The following is a 24,318-nucleotide window of genomic DNA, read 5'->3' on the forward strand; positions in this document are numbered from 1 at the left end:
TGTCTCTACCATATGGACCCTACATCCCTTGGAAGAAACTGGTTAATAAAAATCCTTGTAAATGTCCATTCAGCTAAACCAGGTGTATCTTATTCTGTTTCACAAATATTGTAGTTGTGGGAACTTTTGCAAAGATGAATGAATTTTATTTTAAAAGCCTGATTTCCTAAAATAGCCAACTATCAGTTATTACTCACAAGAGGACTTGTATTAGATTACCTCTGTGTTTGATTTTTCTGTCCTCCTTTTCACCACTTTTTCTTAATCATTTCATTGCTCACAAACACTTTCATCAGAAGGGAAAAGGAAGAGAAAGGAGGTGAATTGAAATGTAACCCTTTTCACGTGTTTAAAGAAGTCATGAACTTATGAGATGAACAGCGCTGAGTTGATAAATTTTTGTGACCTTGTGTGATTTTTTTATAAGTGAATTTCCTTTCTACCTGTGGCCTTCATCAGCCATCTACAGTTTTTGGCTGCAGAGATGAGTGGAGGCAGTGCCATGAGAATTTAGAAAACAAATGCTACTGGTTTTCACCTCTGTTCTTTTCTTGTCTTCCGCAAGTGTGCACAGGGACTTGTGCAGCTAGAGATTGGCAGACTCCGAGCTGGTACCTGGACCTCCTCGAGGAAGACATCACAGAACAGTCAGGTTGTTGATGGCTTCCCGTTAGACTGACTGACTCACTCACCTGTCCCAATTGGGAGAAAGTTCCCCATTTCATAAATGATCGTTTGGAAATAAAGTGTAATACGTAGAATATTCACAACACCAAGTTTGGTGTACTTTAATGTATTTGAAATAAAAAATGAAAGGTGGGGTAGAAATTCATTAATCCCTGGATTTTTCTCTCCTTTATTGCCTGCAAATGTTTTCTTAGAACCACTTTTCTCTCCCACTATTAGTCCTGTATTGCCTAGGCATTGCATGTACACAGCTGTGTTTATTTAAAAAAAAAAAGAAAAGCAACATCTGGTGGCAATTTGACCCTCATTAACACAACATTGTTCTATTCATTCAATTAAATATTGCTATAAAGTTAACTTGTGAATAGCCACTCACACATGTTGAGGGCAATTAATGGTATATTCCTGGGAGAGCAAAGTGTGGGGGTTTCTCCAGTGGGAGGGAGGCCTTAGTGGGTGATATTTTGTGGGTTAGCAAACATCTCATGTTTATTTGCAAGGCTGATGTAAGTGCCACTTCTATTTTTTTAACAAAGTATATTTCACTGTTTTTTTTTTTTCATTGTAATGGCTGACAAAATCATGACCGTAGACTATATGTTAAGTCCCATTTGGTAAATAGTGAAACTATGGAAACTTACATGTGACCCCCTAATCCCCTTTGTGGATTATTAGCTGGGCCTTTGTGATTAAAGCATGACTTTTGGTCTCCTTCCTGGTTTCCTTAGACTTAAAGCCTCTCCAAGGCCTTTGTTTGGAAGACGTTCAGATTTTATGGTTAGCACACAGATGCTTCTGGAATTCTATTAGCAGCCGCTTTTGCCTCATTGGTGTTAGAAAATGAGTGGAAAAAAAAATTGTTGAGATAGGATCACAAATTAGCTGACTTGTCTTAGATAATCTTCAGAGCAATCAAACCCAATAAACATTAAGTTTGGAACTTTTTTTTAAATTTTCACATTTCTGGCTTATGTAATGGGCAACAAATGTCATGTGTACTAAGAGACAGTGGTGCAGTAGGATTCTAGAAGTCAGTAGTTGGTGAGAATTCTGACCAAACTTGTATCAAAAGTGGAAACTTGAGATGCAAAATACTTGTCTCAGCTTCTTCTTTAATGGAAGATTCAACTTGAGTGATTTCCTTGAAGCCCCATTGTACAGAGGGATTAGAATGCAGAATGAATGTATATTTGTGTCTTAGTGATGAATGAAGTTCACTCTCTGGTTAAAGACAAAGCTAACAAATTTAGAGGCTCTATCATTAAATGTCAAAAACCCACCATGACCATTTATCTGTTATGTAAATATGATCTGTCTTATTGTGGAAACCTGAGATGAAGTATCAGATACTTTCCTCTAAACTCTTTGCACAGAATTTTTATTTCAGAGGGTAGAAGTTTAATTCAATTTTAAGAAAAACAGTAAATATATTTTATTCTTACTTTGTCCTTAAAATTATGACCTAGATGATATGAGAGTCTGTACTGATATGTAGCTAATGGGAAGAGGGCTTGTAGCAGGCTGTGAAAAGGAAGTGTCCTCCATCATCATGAGTTGAAGACCAGCCCATGACCCAGATGGAGAAAAGGAGGAAGCCATTCCCAAACGTTTTCCCCTCCAAACCTTTTAAAAGCAGTCAGGACTCTCTAGGGGCACAGATTTCTTTCTGAGCAATTATAAGATAGGGAGACAGATGCCTTCTTTTGAGGGCCAAGGAGAATTATAACTCATTGACTTGGCCTAGAGAGAGTGGGTTCATTAAGAGAGATCTTCTACCTGTGGGGCTACCAAGCCTCTTTTTAAAAAAATATATTTTCCTACCAGCCAGGAAAGAGTATCTCTACTCTGTAGAGGAGAGTATGTAATGGTAAAAACATTTGAGAAATCTTTTCCTCAGGTAACTGAGGGAACACTGCCAGGTAAAGTTCATATTTCTAAAGGCCTTGGCAAACACAATGTTCTGAGATTTTGTTTAGGCAAAGGTTATAATATGCTATACTTCCTCAGTTCTGAGTAGTTATCTATTATAGCACCATTGATTCAAATCACATCCTTTCAGGAAAAATATAAAAACGCTTCTTTAATTGTATATATATATCTATTGTGAAGTGTACTGATGTCTGTAACTTACTCTGAAATGAATTGAGTGATAAATGGATATGTGACAAAGAAACTATAGTAAAATATTAATTTTGGAATCTAGGTGGTGTGTCTACTGTACATTCAACTTTTCTGTATATTTGAAATTTTTCATATTTAAGGAATGTTAAAATATTAAACAATTTACATCATACTAAAGAAATGGATCAAATTATAATTTGTCAGGTGGTAATTATGGTCTTAGGTTTACCCTAAAATTTTGAGGCAATTAGGCATAACCTTGATAATTTAGTAGAAAAAAATCTTTTTAAATTATTGGTGTCATTGTTTTCTGCATTGGAAAGATCCTTCACTGTGTATGTGATTTTCATTGAATAGCCACTTGCAATAATGATGACTATACATTATCTAAGTGACGGCTAGACATTATCTAAATTTATTTAAATAAACATTAGATTTATTTAAAAGGACAGTAATGGAGGTGTATGAGATTGAGGTGAATTATTACCAACTCTAAGAAAATCTTTAAGAAAAAAAAATTTCAAATATTCCTAAAATAACATATTCCCCTAATATTTGCTGCTTTTTCTTACAGTTGAGGGTTCTATTTGACCAAGTACCTATTAATCTAGATTTTATTACACTTGTTTTAGCAAAATAGATCATGTGACGAGGAAATAAATGTTGACTGCAGCCCCAAATGACACTTCATGTCATCCTGATCATATGGAAACACTGCATAACAGGCTAGGAAAATGTTTCTGATTTCGTTTGGAGCACAAAAAGCTGAAACTACTGTGTGTTTTCTGCCTTGTTAATTGAAACTATATATCAAAGCACGTATAATGGAGAGAACAGTGGAGTAAATGTTAAATGGGGTTGTTTAGGGTGATAAGAGAGGGATTATGAGTAATTTTTGTTTTCTTTTTTGGCCTCCACAGAATTTTCTGTTACATGGTTGTGGTTACTTTTGTAAGTAAAACACTAATAATAAGTAAGAATTTCTAAGACTGACCACTGAGTTTCCTTTCTAGGGGAGTCAGCACAGCACACACAGCGGCTTTCATCCTTCCCTTGCTCCAGTCATCACCAGCCTGCAAAACCTGGTCGGCACAAAAAGAGCTTTGGATCCTTCGCCAAAAACCTCAGGTATTACTTGAGACACACCCTCAGCAAAACCATCCTGTTACCTAATTTTTAAAAAATTTTTTTTAAATTTTTATTGGAGCATAGTTGATTGACAACGTTGTGTTAGTTTCAGGTGTGCAGCAAAAATATTTTTAAATCTTTGAACATGGCCACATAAGCCCCAAGCTTTCTGAAAGGCCTGTTCTAAAGGAAGGAAAGCCATAGAGATTCGTTTTTGGAACGTGCCTTTAAAAAAGAGAAAAGCAGAAATCTAAAGTACATCATAAAGTAAAACCATTTCCAAAGAGAAAATTTAAAAATTACAGGTCACTCGAGGAAGGTCAGAAGTACATATCCCATCATAGGTGGGGTGGGGAAGAGAGTCTTTTTAAGTCTTTCCTTGGGTAAGGTTATGTCTGATTAAGGCAGGAAAATGTGCAGTGAAACACAAATGGCTTACCCTCCAAGCCATTTCATCACCATATTCCAGGCAGCTGTTGCTGCAGTGCATCAGCTTTTGTCAGACCAAATGATTATGGCCACATCCATCTCAAACAGAGAGGACTTGTTTAAAACAGAGCACGTAGCCCCTGATCGACAGTCACCAGTCTGCATTTTGAGAAAGGGTATAACACCTGCTTGCCTCAGTATTCTCTCCTGAAAGACCTAGAAAATGATACCATTTTTGTGGGACAATATTATATCCTAAATATATTATCTCTTACTTTTAAAAAGTTAATTTGTTGCTTCTTTATAGGCACAGACGTGGGACCCAGGACCATTGAGATAATCAGGGTAAGTCAGTTACTTTGCTTTTTTTCGGATTTGTGTTGGATTTTCATAATACATACATCTTCCCCTCAGTACAATATGTTGGATTGTTTATAGCGTGCTCTTTTAAGTTACTGAAGTAAATATATAGTCTGTGTAACACAAGCAGACTTAGGACAATATAGTAAAGCACATACATGACCACTGTGAGTTTTTTGGTGCATCCCATCCACTTCATTTTGTGCACTGTGTTTAAGATTTATAAAACCAAAAATGGTGTCATATTAGACATACTCTTGTAGCTTGTCTTTTTTACTTTAAGGCATGGACTTTTAGCCATGTAAATAGGTATTTTTTGATAGCATATGGCATGGTTTTTGTCAGTTACATAGTATGCCATCCTATGAATGTGCTGTAATTTTTCTTAACCAATGTCCTCTTATTAAGCAATTAGTGTACATCTCAACTTTCGCCATCTTTTATACCAAGATGTCTTTGTATATCCTTTTTGGCTCATACCATGGATGATTTCTTTAGGATTAATTCTTAGAAATGAAATTGTTGAGTCAAAATCCACACTTGTTGTTTAAAGGCTTTTATATACAATGCTAAATTGCCCTTCTGAGAAGATGGTGTAGGATGCATTTCAGTTCATAAAGTTGTCAAATCCTGATTTTCAGACTCCTGTGTGATATCCAGAATATTGGAAAGCACTTTTTATTTTGCTCATTCTTACCATTAAATTTGGGATTCAAAAAATAGTGAAAAAAATTATGACCTTGTTGTAATCGTAGTTCAGCTGCAGTAAAGTGATACCCAGCTTAACATAGTTCTCTGGACTCAATTATAGTGGTGTTTAAAAACACTCTAAAAGTTCTTTAAAAAATACAAAAATGAAATGAAATAAAGGCACTCTACCGCCTATTAGCTCTATGACTTTTGGCAAGTGACTTAACCTCAGTGTGCTCATCTGTAGATTGGGCAGTGATAACCCTTCCCTCACAAGGTAAATCTCATTGTGTGGATTAAAGGAGGTGTACTTAGCATAGTACCAAGTTCATCGTGAATGTCCAGGAATTTATTATTGGCTGCAGCCTTGACTAAATCTGCCTTATTTGTTCCCAGTGTCTTTCCCAGCGTGACAACTCAAATGTTCCTCAGACGAGGAAGTTAAATGTACAAACGTGTGTAATTGTGGATACATTAAGGAAACATCATAATGGATTTGAACAAAGCCAAATTATTCCATAAATTTCTCATTCCAGGATTTATAACACATCATTTTATGTTTCCTTAGTCATTTCAGCTGCTTGTTTTTATAGACGTTTATAAAAAGGCCTACTCCTACCCACCCTGTTTTTCTACATACGGTCGGAGCAGAAACTTCATAATGAAACACATCTTGCCATTTGCACGTAGGGCTTTACTATTGATGCATTCAGAAAATAGACGCTGGACACAAACACTTTGGAAACCAGGGTGTTAAAGTTTTTTCTTATGTGGTTTTGTTGTCATTTTGTTCTTTTTCCTTTGTCCAACTTTATTGAGGTAAAGTTGAAGCACACTAACCTGTGTATATATATATATATTTTTAAGCTTTTTATTGGAATATAATTGCTTTACACTGTTGTGCCAGTTTTTGCTGTATGACAAAGTGAATCAGCTGTGTTTATACATATATCTCCATATTCCCTCCCTCCTGCGACTCCTATCCCAGCCCTCTAAGTCATCACCCATCATCGAGTTGATCTCCCTGTGCTGTGCAGCAGCTTCCCACTAGCTATCTATTTTACATTTGATAGTGTATATACGTCAGTGCTACTCTCTTACTTCGTCCCAGCTTCCCCTTCGGTCCTCCCCGCCCTCCAAGCCCTGTCCTCAAATCCGTTCTCTACTTCTGCATCTTTACTCTTGCCCTGTCACTGGGTTCATCTGTACCATTTTTTAAGCTTCCATGTATGTGATTTCGCATATGTTTTTCTCCTTCTGGCTTACTTCGCTCTGTATTTTTAGTGATCAGGTAAAACCGCAGCAGAAGCCTTGCAACCCTACAGGTCCCTTTTCCCCAGCCACTCCCCTAACGTTCATAACATTGTTGCCATATGTCTACATCTACACAGATTGAGAACCCCACCAGACAATGGTATCATCTTGGCTTTAAACTGTCCTGCATATTTGAAAGAACTTAAGGAGAAAATTGGTCACATTTTACTAGTTGTTTGCATGTTGAGTAACTTAGGGGTTTTTCCCAGCCCTGATGAATGTTATGTTGTGTAGACTCTGAAGAATGTTGGTCTCTGTGTTTTAGCAGGTGTCCACCCAGTTAGGCTCAGACTGCAAGTTATGTCACCTTTTATAAGTAGTGGATCAAATCTCAGTTCAGTTCCCAAATGTGGGTCTGTCCTTCACATGTGTGACTTAGAATTGAGCCTGAGAATTCTGTGGATTCACTCACAGAGGGACAGGATCGCCTTCTCCGACTCTCTTTGCTCTAGTTTTCTTCCTTCATTCTCCAGCCATCAGGGCTCCTTTTCCTGGTTCCTCTGACCAGAAAGATGGGCATTAACATCAAAGTTTTAGCAGTTTGCGCTACCTTTGCAGCTCTTTGACTGGGTCTCAACTTTAGGGCAAAGCTGCCAGGAAAACAACTGGAAAATACACCCTCTGCTGTCCTTTCTCCACGTTTTGGCTCTCCACCACAATTTCTTTGAGTTTCTTTGCTTTTCATAAGCCTCAGGTAGTTGTTCTTTAAATTTTGTCAAGAAGTCTTCATTTTAATCAGTAGGAGAAAGATGCTATAGGGTATGTACGCCACCATGCTGAAACTGAAACTTGTCATTTGTTCTTTTAGTGACTTTTAAAATATTAACCCTGTGATATAAATGTGGGGAACCTGCACAAAGGCCAGATATCTTCACCAGAGTTGGAGTGAACAAACTGCCTCGCCTAATAAATCTTAGGGAACATTTTCAGTCACGTGTTACTTCTGTCTCCAGACTCCGTAGTCACTACAGTGGGTGTCCTCGAAGATCCTTTGTTCTAGCACAGTCCTGCGGCTCTTTCAGAGCCAAGTGTGTTTGTTCACACCCAGAAGAGCATGATATGTGCGGTAATTTAATCGTAAACACCATATGAGGACATACGTGCCAAGTCTGCATCAAAATTGGCCACTAAACTGAGCAGTAGCATAGGGTTGGGGTTTTTTTTGTTTGTTTTTTTGCTTTTTACTCCTACTGTTGCCTTTTACTGAGCCCTTTCTATGGGCCAGGACTGCACTATATCACTTCATTTAATCCTCAGATCAGCACTGTGAGGTAGGTGGTTTTCTTCCCACTTTATGCGTAGAGATGGAAGCTCTAAGAGGTTAAGGAGCTTCCTTAGGACCACCAGCTAATTAAGTACTCCAGCTAATTAAGAGCTGAAACACTGGTCTTTCTGACTTCAAAGGTTAACTCCCATGTTACCCTAGCCTCCTGCATCATGGAGGGATTTTGTTCAACAGCTATCTGGGAGCAGTCAGGTTGTGGCTCTTTGTTCAACATATAAGCCTTGCTTTCCTTCTTTTTTAGGAGCTCAGCGATGCCCTTGGAATCAGTATTGCTGGAGGAAAAGGAAGTCCCTTAGGAGATATCCCAGTATTTATTGCCATGATTCAGGCCAGCGGTGTGGCCGCCCGTACACAGAAGCTTAAAGTAAACAAAGGGGGTGGTGAAGTGCCCGCAGCATGTGATGGGGTGGGTGGGAGAGGACGTGGCAGCCAGGGGCACTTTGTTTAAAACTGGAATTCCAGCAGCCTTCAGAGGCCCACACTGAGGGCAAAATGCATTGGGGAAAGTTTATACCTGAAATTCGTTATGTCCCTGAGCATATAAAAATAGTATTGTTTGTATCAAAGCTTCTTAATGAAAGAAGAAATTGCAGCTCATCTGCAAAGCCTCCCATATCATTTTTATCACCTCATTCCACCAAAATTGATGCTAAGTGACCTTAGAATCTTCCTTCCACCAAAAGAATCAATATTCTTATGATTTTTTTTTCCCCCAGCGCTCCTTAATCTTAACTTAGATAGAAAAAATAAAACAGAAAATATTTGGCTTCCTCATTAGAGCTTTATTGAACAGGTAATTTGTACACCCCACAATTACTGGCAAATGGATGTATGCAACACCACCATTACCAAGGTACAAAAGTGGCCTGCCGGGCCTTTTAATAATCAAATCTGACCCCCTTCTTGTTTCTCTGATTCGTCTGTATTTGGGGAAAGCCATAAAAATTCCTCATGCTTCTGGAACATGCACACACACCTAGAGACACAGAATCTTCACAATAGCCACAAACGGGAAATATGACTGACAAAGAATTTTAAGCATTCTTCTCAAATTTAATTTCTCTTAATGATAGTGATTTTTCTCCTACTTTTGTCCCTCCAGGTTGGAGATCGGATTGTCAGCATTAATGGGCAACCTTTGGATGGGCTGTCTCATGCAGATGTGGTTAATCTGCTGAAGAACGCCTACGGGCGCATTATCCTGCAGGTATTGCGATCAATGGAACGTGCAGCTGCGAGAGGCAGATAAGTGGCGTGCAGGAAAGATTGAGCGTCACTGGCAGGAGGCATCACCGCCCAGCAGGGTGCCTGCTGATGTGAATTATGAAGGTTGAAAGCAAGAAATTATTATTTTTATTCAGAAATTCTTTAATGCCACCCATACAGGCAGCCAGCATGATTATATGAAAGCATAACAAGGGGAGAAAAATTACCCTTTGCTTCACGTGATAAATCAACAAGGCTTTTAGCTTCTGGCGTTCTTTTGTAAATCAAAGTTTGCAAGGAATAGGCAGTGATTTCCTTTCTTATGCCCCAAAACTGTGTCTGAACTGCCCAAGTGCTGTTTCTTCCCCTCCTTTTAAAGAAAAGGAAAAGTAACAATGCTGTTTCTCCTGTAGCATAAATGATTGCCAACACTGCTAAATGCTGACTGCATAGTAGTCATCAACTAAGGCAGGCAATCATATGTCGGCTGTGGTCCCCAAGAGTATTGTCCAGAGGCACAGGGAAATACGCCAGGAAGTAAAAACAAGGTGTGCGGTGAGTCGCCCCTCCTTCGATTTCAGCACTTCCGATACCTCTGAGCTTGATATCGTGCAGTGAGAGAGAGGCCGCGTACGGGGCAGCAAGTTTTGTTAATGAGTCCCCCCAAAGGCGTGACGAGAATCCCCATACTTCTGCAGGGGTAGCATTAATGGCTCATAGGTAAAAAGAATAAAACACACCGTTTAGCATCTCAGAGAGAGGGCTCGCCAGCGCCTCCAGTCATTCTAGGCTTTAAATAATAACTTCGAGTTGAAAAACCATTACTTTGGGGAGGACCAATTTGTGGCGCTTAACTCTCAAATCTCGGAGGTCTAAGTCCAAAAAGCCAAAACAGACATGTTTTAAAAAGTCAGTGGCTTTCAGCACATAGGAAGGGAATCGTAAAGTACTGCCAGTGGGTTTCAAGGGAGTTTATGTGATACGCAACGCATTATTCAATGATCTGGGTCCCCGAGTTCCTCCTGAACGCAGATGGAAACACCCTGTGGACTGGCTGTAGGGCTGGCTTCCCCTTGTCCTCATCCTCAGGGCTTACGTCTCATTCCGCCTTCCACTGCCCAGTCACGCTCAGCCTGCACATCTTTGCTTTTTCTTGCTTTCAGCCCTTGCTCGTCCTTCGAGTTATGCTGACCCCTAGAGGCGGTACAAGTGCAGCTCTTCAAACGCAGAGCTCTGGCTCATTAGTTACATAGAATTTTACCAGGAAGTTATTTCAAATGATAAATTATGTCAAGGAAAAAGGGAAAAAAAAAGTGTTTCCCTTAGCAGAATCTAGTGTTATTGACATTTTTATATACCAGTATAATTTGTTCAGTTCCACTTTCTTCACAAAGAAATGAGAAGACAGTGTAAAAGTGTAACATTAACTATGTAAAGTACTTTAAATGGAAATGAGCTCATGCGCTTCCATACAGTTAACCCTCCATTCAGCCAAATTGCCACTATCAACATACTTTTGAAGGGACTCCTTATTTTTCCTATTTCTGCATTTTAAGAAAGAGACTTTTGGTTTCAAAATGTTCTGTTGTGTTAATCACATTAGTTGGTGATGTTATTTTGCAACAGGTGCTGTTAAAAGCTTAATGGAATCCTTTGGGATTTTGGCAGTTGGGATCTACACAACTCTGGGTACGCAGCATATGTGCTGCCAAAGGCTTTAGACGCAGAACTCAGAAAATTCTTATGTCCTGCATCAGCCTTTCGGTTGCATAGTTGTATTCACTTTAATTAAAACAATGTGCATGGAATGGTACCCGCAATACAATTATCACAGCTGACTTGTCAGAAGGTAATTATTTTTATTATCGAGTGAGCCAGCCCATTGGCAAAATAGTAGGGAAGGTCAGATAATTGTGTCTGATGATGTGGAAAAAAACTTATTGTTAGTGCACATGTGAAGCGGTCAGCAACTGCTGATGGCACAGGGGACATGGAGGTCTGGGTCAGTGGACTGCAGGGTGGAGAGGGGAAGAGAGTGGAGGAGACAAGCAACACTTCTGGAAGCTTGTCCCCGTAGTTTAAGTTGTTATTGCTATTGCTAGGTGTAGAAAGAAAGGAGATATTTCTGCCCTTAGATCTAATGGTTTTTTATTGTCAATTATAGATTGGTCCGTGGGGATGAATTTGGCTATAGGGGCCATTTCAAATGTTATCAACTATATTTGCTTCTGTAGTCTGATAGTTTGCCTGGTTTAGTGCTTTTGTCCATGAACTACCATGAATCCTTTTTTGGACAAAATCAAGTAACCCAGACTCTCTTCCAGAAAATTTTGTCTGTTTTTACCTCTTTCTTTGACAAAATAGAAGCTAAAAAGAGCACATCAGGGATTTTTATCACTGAAGGAACTTGTGGGGCTTGTTCTGGGTCCAGACATTTTAGAGTGTAGAATGTGGACTGAGGCAGCATTGAGACAACTAGGGAATCTAGGAAGGGCATGTTGGGAGAGAACAGTGTGCTCTGAGGCATCGAGGTGCAGACATGCAGCTGGCAGAGGAAATGCGCTGCCAGTGCTTGGGGAGACTTTAGTGCTGGAAACAGGGGTAAATAAAGCCATCTGACGCTTCTTAGGATTGACGTCCCTATTGCCTGGCATATTATGCTTCATAGATATTGGTTGAATAAATGAATGTAAACAGTGGAGACAAAGAGGACCAAGGCTTGGAGTCAGCAGCAACTGTGGAGAGCAGGAGAAGAGAATCTGAAGTCGGGGGATTAACTAAGGGTCTGTCTACAGAGTAGTTTGGGAGGTCCTTGGGGACATCCTCCAGAACACACACAAAAAATTGATACAAGAGGGCCCAGCTGCTGGTTAGGAGAGAGAGATATGTCATGCTCAAGATAATATAGAGAAAAGAGTGTCTTCTCTTATGAGCCCTCAATTGAAAATGGAAGAGAAAAAATAAGGCACAGGATTAATTCAGGAGGTCCACTATCCAACAACCAGGAGTTGAAAAAAAAAAAAAACAGAAAAATAAAAAAAGAAATGAAATAATTTTAACTTAAGGTCCATTAATCAGTGAGCAAAATAAATAAAAGAAGAATAATAGCTGTATACTATACATTCTAAGACTTTCAAAGAGAAAATATAACCTACTTACAAAAGAACAAGAGATTCAAAGGGCATGTGACTTTTTCAGCAATGTATTTCTGAGAAAATTACTTTAGGATATAGTCCAACAAAGGAGGAAAGTAAGAGAGAGGGAAGCCAGTGGATCCAATGCTGAGGAAAATGGAAGTCCCAGGACAGCTGTGCAGCAGGCAGAGAGAGCAACTTGTCCAAATTGGAGCAGGAGAAAAGGGCTCTAAGAGAGATGCCTCTGAGTTAGAGGGGAAAAAAAGAGGAACAGATAGATTACCTTGTATGTTTAACTGAATTGGAAATTTAAGATCAGTTGGAAAGTTTGGGGCTGAATTAGTGGTAAGTATATACAAATTAAACAAAATGAGATCATTCTTAACCTTGAGGACAGTAAACTTATACCAAAAAAGAGAGAGAAAAATGTAATCATAGTATAGTAGTTGGCTCAGTACAAATAATATTTATATAAACTGTTTTTTGTTTGTTTGTTTGTTTGGCTGTGTTGGGTCTTCATTGCTGTGCGCGGACTTTCTCTAGTTATGCCGCCCGGGGGCTACTCTTCATTGCAGTGTGCAGGCTTCTCAGTGCGATGGCTTCTCTTGTTGCAGAGCATGGGCTCTAGGCACACAGGCTTCCGTAGTTGCAGCATGTGGGCTCAGTAGTTGTGGCACATGGGCTTAGTTGCTGTGTGGCATGTGGGATCTTCCTGGACTAGGGCTCAAACCTGTGTCCCCTGCATTAGCAGGCAGATTCTTAACCACTGCACCACCACAGAAGTCCCTATATAAACATTTTAAGTCATAATAAAAACAATAAAATGAAATATCATGATGCATGAAATATTAGTAGCATGAGAGTTTGAGATGTATTCATGGAGAGGAAAATATAGGAGAGTTAAATCTTTAAAGTTGAAATAAGAGATTTTCGGAAATAGTTAAAGCTACAAAGGTTTAAGTATATCTAAAGAAACATAAGAAACAAGCAGAACTTAAAAATATAAAAGTTAAGTGTAAGATTTTGGCAAGCTAAATTTTCATCTGTTGAAATAGGGAGTCTATAGATGTCATCAAGATGATAAATTTCAAAATAGTCTTATAAAGTGTATAATTTAGCTTATGCCTTTAGAATTGAAAAGAGAAATGTTCAGTGTGTCTCTAGGGAGTGAGAGTGTTGAATTTTTTATCATATACTGTACTACTTAATTTTTTATCATGTGCACACAAAAGGAAATATCCTAGAAAAATAAAATAAAAAAGAACCAGGAGTTAAGAACACAGGTCCTAGACCCTAATGGAGAAAAGAATTTTAAGAATAGCACACTTACCAACGAGGCAGAAGTAAATAAAACTGTGGGAAAAGCATTACAGCTGGCAGATAAATTACTGGCAATCTTTAAAAGAATTGTTTCTCTCTTTCAAAGCTGGTGGCAAGTCAGTAGAGAGCAAGGGAGTAGTTGGGAGCAAAGGACATAGAAAAAAGATGGAGATGATGTTACCTCTGAAAAAGAGGATAAGAAGTTTTTCAGGGGAGTTTGAGTCTGATGGCTTTCCTTCTAAGATGATAATTTTCTAAGAATGAGTAAAGAAAAGATTTTGACATTTGAGAGAAGTGCTTCTCAAACCTCAGAATGCTCCAGAATCATCTGGAGGGTTCGTTAAACAGACACCCTGCTGGGTCCCACCCCTCAGAGCTTCTGATTCTATAGGACCGGGGTGGATCCAAGAATTTCCATTTATAACAAGCTGCCAGGTATTGCTGATGCTGCTAGTTCAGAGAGCAACCTGAGACCCAGTGGAGTAGTGCATCCTTTAGCGGTGAGCAAAGGCTTGCACGTGCCGTTCTCTATGCCTGGGATACCTGTCTCACCCCACCTGTATCCCCTCTATAAAGGTACATGTGAGTAGTTCTTAACCTTGGTTGCCCAATTGAATCACTGACTCTAGCATCCGTTCCTGGGTCTCACCCCATGGAATTCATTGGTCTGGGATGTGGCTTGAACTCTGGAATATTTTAAAGCTTCCCAGGTGATTTATTTTGTAGCCAGGGGTAAGACCAGCTATCTCTGAGGGTTCTTGATGGGTAGAAAGCCAAGTGATGCCAGAAAGGGAGTGATAACCTTCGGGAAAAGGACAAAGAGCTGATGGTTTGAAAGTTGACGTGAAGACCTAGGATAAGTTCTATAGGATGTATAGTCTTTAGAGTTAGAAAGCTGAGCATTTTGAATCCTCTTAACTCTTCAGCTTCCTCTAGGAAACTGGATCATAGCTCCTTTCTTCCAAGGTTGCTGTGAGAATTAAATGAGGTATAACATTTAATAAAAACAGTGGATTGCAAATGTTAAGCATTAAATAAGTGGTATTTTGTTACTCTCATTATAATAACATAGTCTTGAAGTCAGAGGATGCTAAAATTCCTCTTAAAATCCTCGAAGTGTGGTCGTTTTCCAGGTGGCATTTGATGTGTGTGCCACTAGATGGTGATGTAGCTAGGTCACTTTGCTTCTTCTTACTCCACTCCAAAGTTAAAACACTTGACACTTCAGACCATTATATTTTTAAAACAGATAACATTAAAATCAATATATTCTGATGTCACTAGAATCAGTGTCACTAGATTCTAAATAAAAACTTTAATCAGATATGCTTTCTATTGTACATCATTAAGTTACACCAAATGCCAGGCAGGGGACAAGGTAAGCTTTTTTTTTTTTTTATTGTTCTGTAATGTGCACTCATCTTACGAGGCCAGCTTTCTCAGGGGTCACCTTAACTTGACAGTCTTTCTGTTTCCAGCATCTCTGCACTATGGATCTAGGATGCAGGCTAGGTGTGAGTGCTGAGTTTGTATTTTGTACTACAAGATTTGGGTCCTAACAAATCTAAAAGCTAATCTCATTCCTTTGCAAGACCAGCAAGTCAGGAAAGTTCTAAGCAAGGAGCTCAAGCTTTTACGTATTATAATGTCCTACTAACCTGGAAAATATTTTGACTTCTCAATTCTTCTAACATAATCCTCCAAACCTGTTTTTAAGGAAAGGTACTCATTCTAGGATCCATGCAATAAAGACCTGTGCTTTATTACTCAGTTAGAAAATTTACCAAACTTACATGCTTCTATGATAGAACACACAATTCTGATTGAATTTAGTTTGCTTTTAACATAAGTTATTAAGTGCCACAAGGAGCCAAGGCATGAGAGAGCATATCAGAACAGATCCCTTCCTAAGGTCAAAGTGTGAGGAGACAAAACTTAAGGAATTAAATATTGAAGGGGAAATGCTCTGGGAGGGGGAAATTCATTTGGAGGTGGAAACACAGAGTGAGGGGTGGGTGCAGTTGGAGGGGGAAACACAGAGTGAGGGGTGAGTGCAGTTGGAGGGGGAAACACAGAGTGAGGGGTGGGTGCAGTTGGAGGGGGAAACACAGAGTGAGGGGTGGGTGCAGTTGGAGGGGGAAACACAGAGTGAGGGGAAAATCCATTTGGAGGGGAAAGCACGCTTATTGGTTCCTGCTTTTCTAGGGATTCAAAGGTCTCTTGTTCCTTTGGCTTAAAGGATAAGGCTTCTTCCCCATCCTTCTTTTCACAAGTCTCGCCTTGGAATCGAGTGACTTCTTCCTTCTCTTCTTTCATTTCATAAATCTCACCCTCATCAGGTGTGGTGATTTCCTCATCCTCTTCCTCCAAATTAATGTCCTCCCCCTCCTCAGGCAGGGAGATTTCCTCCTCTTCTTTCAAGCCCATGGCCTCCCTCTCCTCAGGGGATGAGATCTCCTCCACTTCCTTTAGGTCAGCAGCCTCCCTCTGCTCAGGTAGGCACTTATTAAATGTTTGATCATAACGAGGTTGGGGAGATATGAGAAAACAAAGTACTTTCATTAAGCATCTGGTGAGTCTAAACTGATGCACCACGTGACAGCTCAGGAAGCTCTGTTAATTTCATCTTTTTTTTTTTTAATATTTTTTAAGAACTTTTATTGAGATACAGTTAACAGACAATAAACAGCATATATTTAGAGTGTTGTTAATTTCATATGTACGTCCCCATCACCTAGCACTTCCATACCTCATTCTCCACCTTAAAGAACCTCTCTCAGGGTGTCCATTGCAGCGCTGTATGCAACAACAAGGAGGAACATAGACTTACAGGGCCCACAGCTTTTGAACCAGGTTAATGATTTTGAAGGGTGAGTAGGAGGCAAAGAGCACATCTGCCACCTCCAGGCCCCTGGGTATGAGGCATGAGAGGAAGGGTTGCTGATCTGAGTGATGGAATAAAACCAGACCATGGGCTGTGGATCTTACGAAATAGAGCGGGCCCTAGCCGGGTCCAAGGACTCCAGACACCACAGCTCTTTCAAGTTGCACTGACCTTAGTACCCATCACCTCAGGACCTCGAAGCCTCTCTGCCTTACCTAGGAATTCCTGTCTGCCCCCTCGCCTCTCTCCACTTAGAGTGGCATTGTCCATGTCTGCCTCCCATGCTAGGTGACAGCAACGCAAGCCTGCTTGTTGGAGGGTGGGGAACACATTTGCTTTCCCTGGATCTCCTCTGCTCCTACCCCTATCCTCAGAACCTACCACAGAAGTTTGTACCCAGTAGTTCAAGATTTACTTTAAAAAAATGAGCAAACATCCCATCAGCCTGTCTGCCTTCCCCCTCTCTCAAATACACAAATAGACCTCTCCCAGCCTTACCTCCATGCCTGGTGCCCGGTGTTGCCAAAGAGCACTTCAGAGCTGAGCCAAGACTCATAGACCACGTCTCCGTCTCCTCAGACTTGGATCCAGCTGAACATACCCTTCCGAGATCAGATTATCCCCTTTCACAAATCATCCCTGGGAAGACCAATCAACTCTGAGATCAAGATGGTTGATGCAAATGCCTTGGGGCTGTAACGTCATCCTGGAGGTGATGAGTTCGTCTCCTTGTTTTCCTGCAAAAGACCAAACTATCAGTGAAAATCCTTCACATTTCCCATCCAGCCCCTTGTATTCCACTCCTGCAAAATAGGCAGGAGCTCAGGGATCCTAGGTAGCCCCTAGGCTTTAATATTATCAGCTGTTGAGAGGCCCTTTTTATTTCAGGGTTGGGGGTGAGCAAGAGGCCTTCAGATTTCAGAGGGATGTGAGTTTTTCTTTAAGATGGTGCTGTAGATGTGTTTTTATATTTTTTAGTTAGCTAAAGAAATTTAATTTTTATCCAAATAGGACTGTGACTTTGGTTTCACTTTATATGGCTTACTTCATGGACTCCTGAACGTTTATTAAAGTTCAAAAGCTTTCTTCCTGGAACATCCATGGGGTGTATATCTCCTACAGCCCAACCTCTCTCCTTGTAGTACTGGGGGGAGGGGTGTGTTTTTCCCGTCTGTTGCCAAGCATGTGGCATGAAGATCGACTCTACTTGAAGCTGCTAGTTTGACTCTCTGCCCCTCTTTCTTCCCAGCTTCACGTCTGGACAGTACTTCATTATATGTGGGGTGTGGCAAAGTACCTGGTGTGAGGGTCCAAAACCAGGTCTGTACCCTCTCGCTAGGTGATTTGCCTCACACCACATTCCATTAAGAGCACAAACTAAAAATAGAACTACCATATAACCCAGCAATCCCACTACTGGGCATATGCCCAAAGAAAACCATAATTCAAAAAGATACATGTACCACAATGTTCATTGCAGCATTGTTTACAATAGCCACGACGTGGAAGCAAACTAAATGTCTATTGACAGATGAATGGATAAGAAGATGTGGCACATATATACAATGAAATATTACTCAGCCATAAAAAGGAAAAAAAATTGAGTTATTTGTATGGAATCTAGAAAAATGGTACTGATGAACCTAGTGGCAGGGCAGGAATAGAGATGCAGACGTAGAGAATGGACTTGAGGACACGGGGTTGAGGGAGAAGCTGGGACGTAGTGAGAGAGTAGCATTGACGTATACACACTACCAAATGTAAAACAGATAGCTAATGGGAAGCTGCTACAGAGCACAGGGAGATCAGCTTCAGATGCTTTGTGAAGACATAAAAGGGTGGGGTAGGGAGGGTGGGAGGGAGGCTCAAGAGGGAGGGATTATAGGGATATATGTATACATATAGATGATTCACTTTGTTACACAGCAGAAACTAACACAATACTATAAAGCAATTATGCTCCAATAAAGATGAAAAAATTAAAAATTAAATAATATTGTGAATTAAAAAAAAGCACAGGATTCTAGAGTGAAATGGCATGGATTTGAATCCAGCTTTCACTGCTTAGCTGACCTTGAGAAAGTTACTTAACCTCTCTGCTCAAGGTTCCTCTGTCTGTAATATGGAAATAATTACGGAACCTACCTCTGTAGGGACTCAGAAGAATGCTTAGCGTACAGTAAGTGCTCAGTTTATACTCAGTATCATGGTGCTGTTATATGTTGAATAAATGAGCTAGTAAAGAAAGGAGCAAGTTGCCATCAAACCTTGGCTTTTGAAGTTATCTTTAAAAAAATAATATTTTACTGACTTTCTTCCTCAGCCCCGTAACAGATGGTGTGGTTCGCGGTCAGCCAAGAGTACATGTCCAAACTCCCACCAGCTATAGGAATCCCCTTCACTATATCCTGAGTCGGTAGATTTTGAGTCTCTATTTGAGTGCTTGCTTTGTGGGGGGGGCTCATGTCCTAACAAACTGAACTATTCCATTCTGTAACTGCCTTAGTTATTAGATTTTTTTCTTCTTAAAAAGACCCAGAACCAATACCCTCATAATCTCTATCAATCTTACTCTGTTCTGTGGAAATTCAGAATATTGAACCCCGTACACTCTATTCCTTAGGAGGGTTTTACGTTCATTCACTTATTCATTCCACAAATACTTATTAAGCTATTAAGCAATTGTGTGCCAGGCACCTTCACATTGAGAAGCTGTCCTTATCCTCATGAATCCTGTGATTGGGTGGGAAAGACAGTTAAGTCACACAAATACGTATCATGACAATTTGTAAGGAATACTCAGAGTGCTACGGAAAGAAAATTGAAAAATTAATTTAAATATGAGTAGTCAAAGAAGGCTTGTGTAATGGAAATGACTTTGAAGCCAATGCCAGGCCAGCGGGTTTGGCGGAGGGCATGAGGGGCACTCCAGGCAGAAAGAAATGTGGAATGTGGCGTGGAGTGGAAGATATAGATGGGATTAGAGGGGTAGGCTAGGAAAAGACATTTGTGTGTATAATTAGAGAGTCTTAATTTTATTCCAGATACAAAGAAAGACCACTAAAAGGTTTTAAGCAGGGGAGGGCCATTATCCATTTTATATTTAAAAAGATAACTGGCTGTTGTGTGGAAGAGAGATTAGAAAAGGATGAGTGAGGATTCCAGGTAAAAGGCAGCTGGTGATGATGGATTGAATTAAGATGGTCACCAGAGGGATGGAAAGGAAACAGACTTGAGAAGTATTTTGGAGGTAGAATCCAGAGGATTTGGTGGTAGGTTATTCAGAATAAGCATCAGTGTGGTTAGCATCCTAGCACCTTTCTAGTTGGACAGTCACCAGCCAGCAATCAGGTGTTTTCAATATTATGCCTAGTGGGTTTCTAATTAGGCAACTGGAGGTGCCTTCTACTAAGAAGAGGAAAACTAGAGGGAAAATGAATTGAAGGGATTTGGTTGTTGGATCAAGAGTTTGGATTTGGTTGTGTTAATTTTAATAAGGCTTTGAGATATTAAAATGCAGATGTTGAATTGGCAATTGGATATAACAGACTAAGCTGGGAATTGTCAGCACACTGTTGGAATTTAAAGCTGTGAGAATGTGTATGCTGTGACCTAGACCCTAAGTGTGCAAGTGGGAAGTGGGCCAGGACTGAGCCACGCGGGGTGAGTAGAATCACAAGGATGGAAGAGTGGGCCCCAGCAGCAGGAGGAAAGCAGGAGGAAATCCGGAGAGTGCGTCATGGAAGTCTGGGATGGAAACTGGAATGGAGTGGGCTTTTGAAAATGATGTAGGCTGAGACTAGGTAGGATTACATAGGTCACATGCAAAGACAACTCCTCCACTACACTTGCTGGGGAGGAGAGAGAAAACAAAAAAACAAAAAAAAAACCGGTGGTAAGTATAGAGGAGAGCCTATCATTTTCTTCTTTTTTGTTTATCCTAAATATTCCCCCAATTCCCATACAACTTTATATGATAGTATTTCCAAAAGATCCTATAACTTATGTGTAGAAATGTTTTCCCCCAGAATAGGATGCTTCACCCAAAATGTGTTCTGATCCAGCCAGGGCTGGGGCCGGGGCCAGCCTGTGTTTTTCTTTGTCTAAATACTCTATTAATAGATGCAAATAAGCTTAAATATTTAGGCAGTCATGCCCTCTGTTGGCTTATTCTGAAACTGCAATCAAATCAAGCTCTTTTGCACTGCTGTCAAGCTAAGTCCCTTCACTCTGTACTTGTGTGCTATTATCTAGAAGGACTGTTAATCAGAAGCAGGGGTAGACCAGGAGCTCTTGAGAAAGAATTTCTGATAACTAGTTGAGATGGAAGACAACTCCAGGATAAGCATACAAGGCAGACTCTTTATGATTCCTGTTTAACAGATGAGGAAACTGAAACTCAAGCACAATATCTTTTAAGTGGCAAAAACTGAACTTCAGATCTTCATTCTATCAGAGCTATACTATATTTCTTCTTAATTCTTTGGACTGGTTTTGCAGAATAGAAATATAAGTGAATATTTAAATGTTGGTTGTTCTATACTTTTGTTTGGGACCATCTAAAAGGCAGATCATGGAAGTCAGAGATTTTCTATCTTTCATTCATAAATATTAATTGAATACCTACTATATGCTGGACATGTTCTACATAAGGGGGATGCATTAATGAGTAAAACAGACAAACTTCATGCCCTCACACTCTAATATGAAGTGATAAAACAACAGGATAAATAAGGCAAAATATATATAATTAATTAGATAGTAGTGGTAGTAAGAAGGAACCCTAAAGCAGGGAATGAGGATGTTGTTAAAGAAAACTCAGCTGAGTAAATTTGAAGATTTATTTGGCTTTATTCAGTGATTCATGAATTGGGCAGCATCCCATTTAATGAGTAGAATGGAACTCCAAAGATCTATACAAAACGTAAGGCTTTTATAGGGAGGAGGAAGGTGGGACAAGGAAGTTAAATGAGAGGATTATTTCAGGCAAGGTCACCTTCCCTTCTGGGAAGGCAGGGGATCTTATCAAGCAGATCCCCTCACTGGTGTAGATGAGGAAATTCCAAACGGATTGGTTTAAAATTCCACTCCAAGGAGGGGCTGAAACACAGTTAGTTAGGTATTAAGTCCTAGTGGGGCTTAGCATACATGACTATTTGGGGCCTGTTTCTTCTCTTTTCTTTTTTTTTTTTATTAATTTTTTAATTATAGTTGCTTTACAATGTTATATTAGTTTCCGGTGTACAACACAGTACTTCAATATTTTTATAGATTATACTCCATTTAAAGTTATTATATAATATTGGCTATATTCCCTATGCTGTACATTAAATCCTTGTATCTTATTTATTTTATACCCAGTAACAGCAGTCCCCAACATTTTTGGCATCAGGGACCAGTTTCATGGAAGACAATTTTACCACAGCCAGGGGTAGGAGGGGTGGGCGGGTAGAAGGGGTGGGGATGTTTCAGGCGTAATGTGAGCAATGGGGAGTGATGGGAAACGGCAGATGAAGCTTCCCTCGTTTGCCCACCGCTCACCTCCTACTGTGAGGCCCGATCCCTAACAGGCCAAGGACTGGTCCATGTCCTGGGGGATTGGGGACCTCTGCCCAGTAGTGTGTACTTCTTAATCCCCTTCCCCTATCTTGCCCCTCCCTGATTCATGACCACTAGCTTGTTCTCTGTATCTTTGAGTCTGTTTCTGTTTTGTTATATCCATTCATTTACTTTATTTTTTAGATTCCACGTTTAAGTGAAAACATGCAGTATTTGTTTTTCTCTGACTTACTTCACTAAAGCATAATACCCTCCAGGTTCATTCATGTTGTTGCAAATGGCAAAATTTTTTTATGGCTGAGTAATATTCCATTGTGTGTGTGTGTGTGTGTGTGTGTGTACCACATCTTCTTTATCCATTCCTCTTTTGATGGACACCTACGTTGTTCTGTACTGTTTTCCCTTATGGCTGCACCAATTTGCATTCCAACCAGCAGTGTACTAGGGTTCCCTTTTCTCCACATCCTTGCCAGTTTATTATTTGTGGTCTTTTTAACAATAGCCATTCTGACAGGTATGAGGTGATAACTCATTGCAGTTTTGATTTGCTTTTCTCTGATGGTTAGTGATGTTGAGCATCTTTTCATGTGCCTGTTGGTCATCTGTATGTCTTCTTTGGAAAAACATCTGTTCAGATCTTCTGCCTATTTTTTAAGCAGGTGGGGTTTTTTTGTTTTTTGTTTTTTGTTTTTTATTGAGTCGTATGAACTCTTTTTATATTTTGGATATTAACCCCTTATCAGGCATGTCATTTGCAAATATCTTTTCCCATTCAGTAGGTTGTCTTTTCATTTTGTTGATGGTTTCCTTCATTGTGCAAAAACTTTTTAGTTCAATTACTTCCCATTTGTTTATTTTTGCTTTTTGTTTCCCTTCCCTGAGAAGAGAGATTCAAAAAAATATTGCTATGACTTATGTCAGTGAGTGTATTGCTTATGTTTTCTTCTAGGAGTTTTATGGTTTCCAGCCTTACATTTGGGTCTTTAATCCATTCTGAGTTTATTTTTGTATGTGGTGTGAAAAAAATGTTCTAATTTCATTCTTTTACATGTACTTGTCCAGTTTTCACAGCATCACTTATTGAAGACACTGTCTCTTCCCCATTGTATATTTTTGCCTCCTTTGTCATAGATTAATTGACCATAAGTGTGTGGGTTTATTTCTGGTTTCTCTGTTCTGTTCCCTCATCTATGCACCTGTTTTGTGCTAGGGGCCTGTTTCTTTTTAAACAATGTAACATGCTGGGCTGGGGTGCTGGTGTGGGAATTTTAGTTAGAGTGGCCAAGAAGAATGACTTTAGAGGAAAGTAAAGGAGCCGGATGCAGAGCATTTCAGGCAGAAGGCACAGCAGTGGCAAAGCGCCAAGGTGGAGACATCTCTGGCATGTTAGAGGAATAGCCAGGAGGCCAGCATGGCTGGAGCAGGGTGAACACAGGGAAGAAGGTTTGGAGACGAAAAGTGGAGACATAACTGGGCAGATCACCTACAGATGACCTTACAGACCATCTAAGAACTTCAGCATGTGATCCAAGCGGGTCCAGATTTCCTTTGGACAGTTTTAAGCAGAAGGGTGAAATAATCTTCTGTATTTTAACAGGAACATTCTAGCTGCTATAGACTGAGTGGGGGAGGGGCTATAGCAGGGAGATGAAGTAAGGTGGCTTTTATAAAACTCCAAGCAAGAGATGATTTTATAGGGACTTTCCTGGTGGTTCAGTGGTTAAGACACCATGCTTCCACTGCAGCGGGCACCGGTTTGATCCCTGGTGGGAAGACTAAGATCCCGCATGCCACATGGTACAGCCAAAAAATAGAAAAAAAAGAGAGAGAGAGAGATGATTTTATAGAAATAGCAGTCGAATTTTATGAGGATTGAAAGTGGGTTGTGAAAGGAAGAGGATGACATCAAGGTGTTTGCTGCAACTGGAAGATTAAAGTTGCGTTACCTGAGGTGAGGAAGGGTAGGGAGCAGAGGGAGGGGGTGGGGGAGTGGCTTAATGCTGGACAGGTTAGGTTGAGATCCCTACTGGGCGTCCCATTAGGCACGTCAAATTGGTGATTGGGTATGTAGGTCTGGAGTTAAGAGGTGATGCTGGAGAGACAGACTCAGGAATTATCATTACATAGGTGATATTTAAATTCATAAGGTGATATGAGGTGAGATAACTAAGAGGATGTTGAGATGGAAAGATAAGAAGCTC

At 40.0% G+C, this 24,318-nt stretch overlaps 1 protein-coding gene across 6 annotated transcripts in view; it reads left to right on the forward strand.

Moving 5' to 3' along the window:
- Positions 1-24,318, forward strand: part of PATJ (PATJ crumbs cell polarity complex component) — a 335,749-nt gene that overhangs the window by 301,909 nt on the left and 9,522 nt on the right. For 5 of the 6 annotated variants that reach the window (XM_057712798.1, XM_057712772.1, XM_057712814.1 and 2 more), the window contains 5 exons: positions 566-652; positions 3,822-3,936; positions 4,673-4,710; positions 8,256-8,378; positions 9,117-9,221. In XM_057712798.1, the coding sequence (XP_057568781.1) occupies positions 566-652; positions 3,822-3,936; positions 4,673-4,710; positions 8,256-8,378; positions 9,117-9,221 (468 nt within the window). The remainder of the gene's footprint in view (positions 1-565; positions 653-3,821; positions 3,937-4,672; positions 4,711-8,255; positions 8,379-9,116; positions 9,222-24,318) is intronic. The other variant, XM_057712781.1, reaches the window with a different exon arrangement.

This window comes from Hippopotamus amphibius, chromosome 1, assembly GCF_030028045.1.
Source record: "Hippopotamus amphibius kiboko isolate mHipAmp2 chromosome 1, mHipAmp2.hap2, whole genome shotgun sequence".
NCBI lineage: Eukaryota > Metazoa > Chordata > Mammalia > Artiodactyla > Hippopotamidae > Hippopotamus > Hippopotamus amphibius.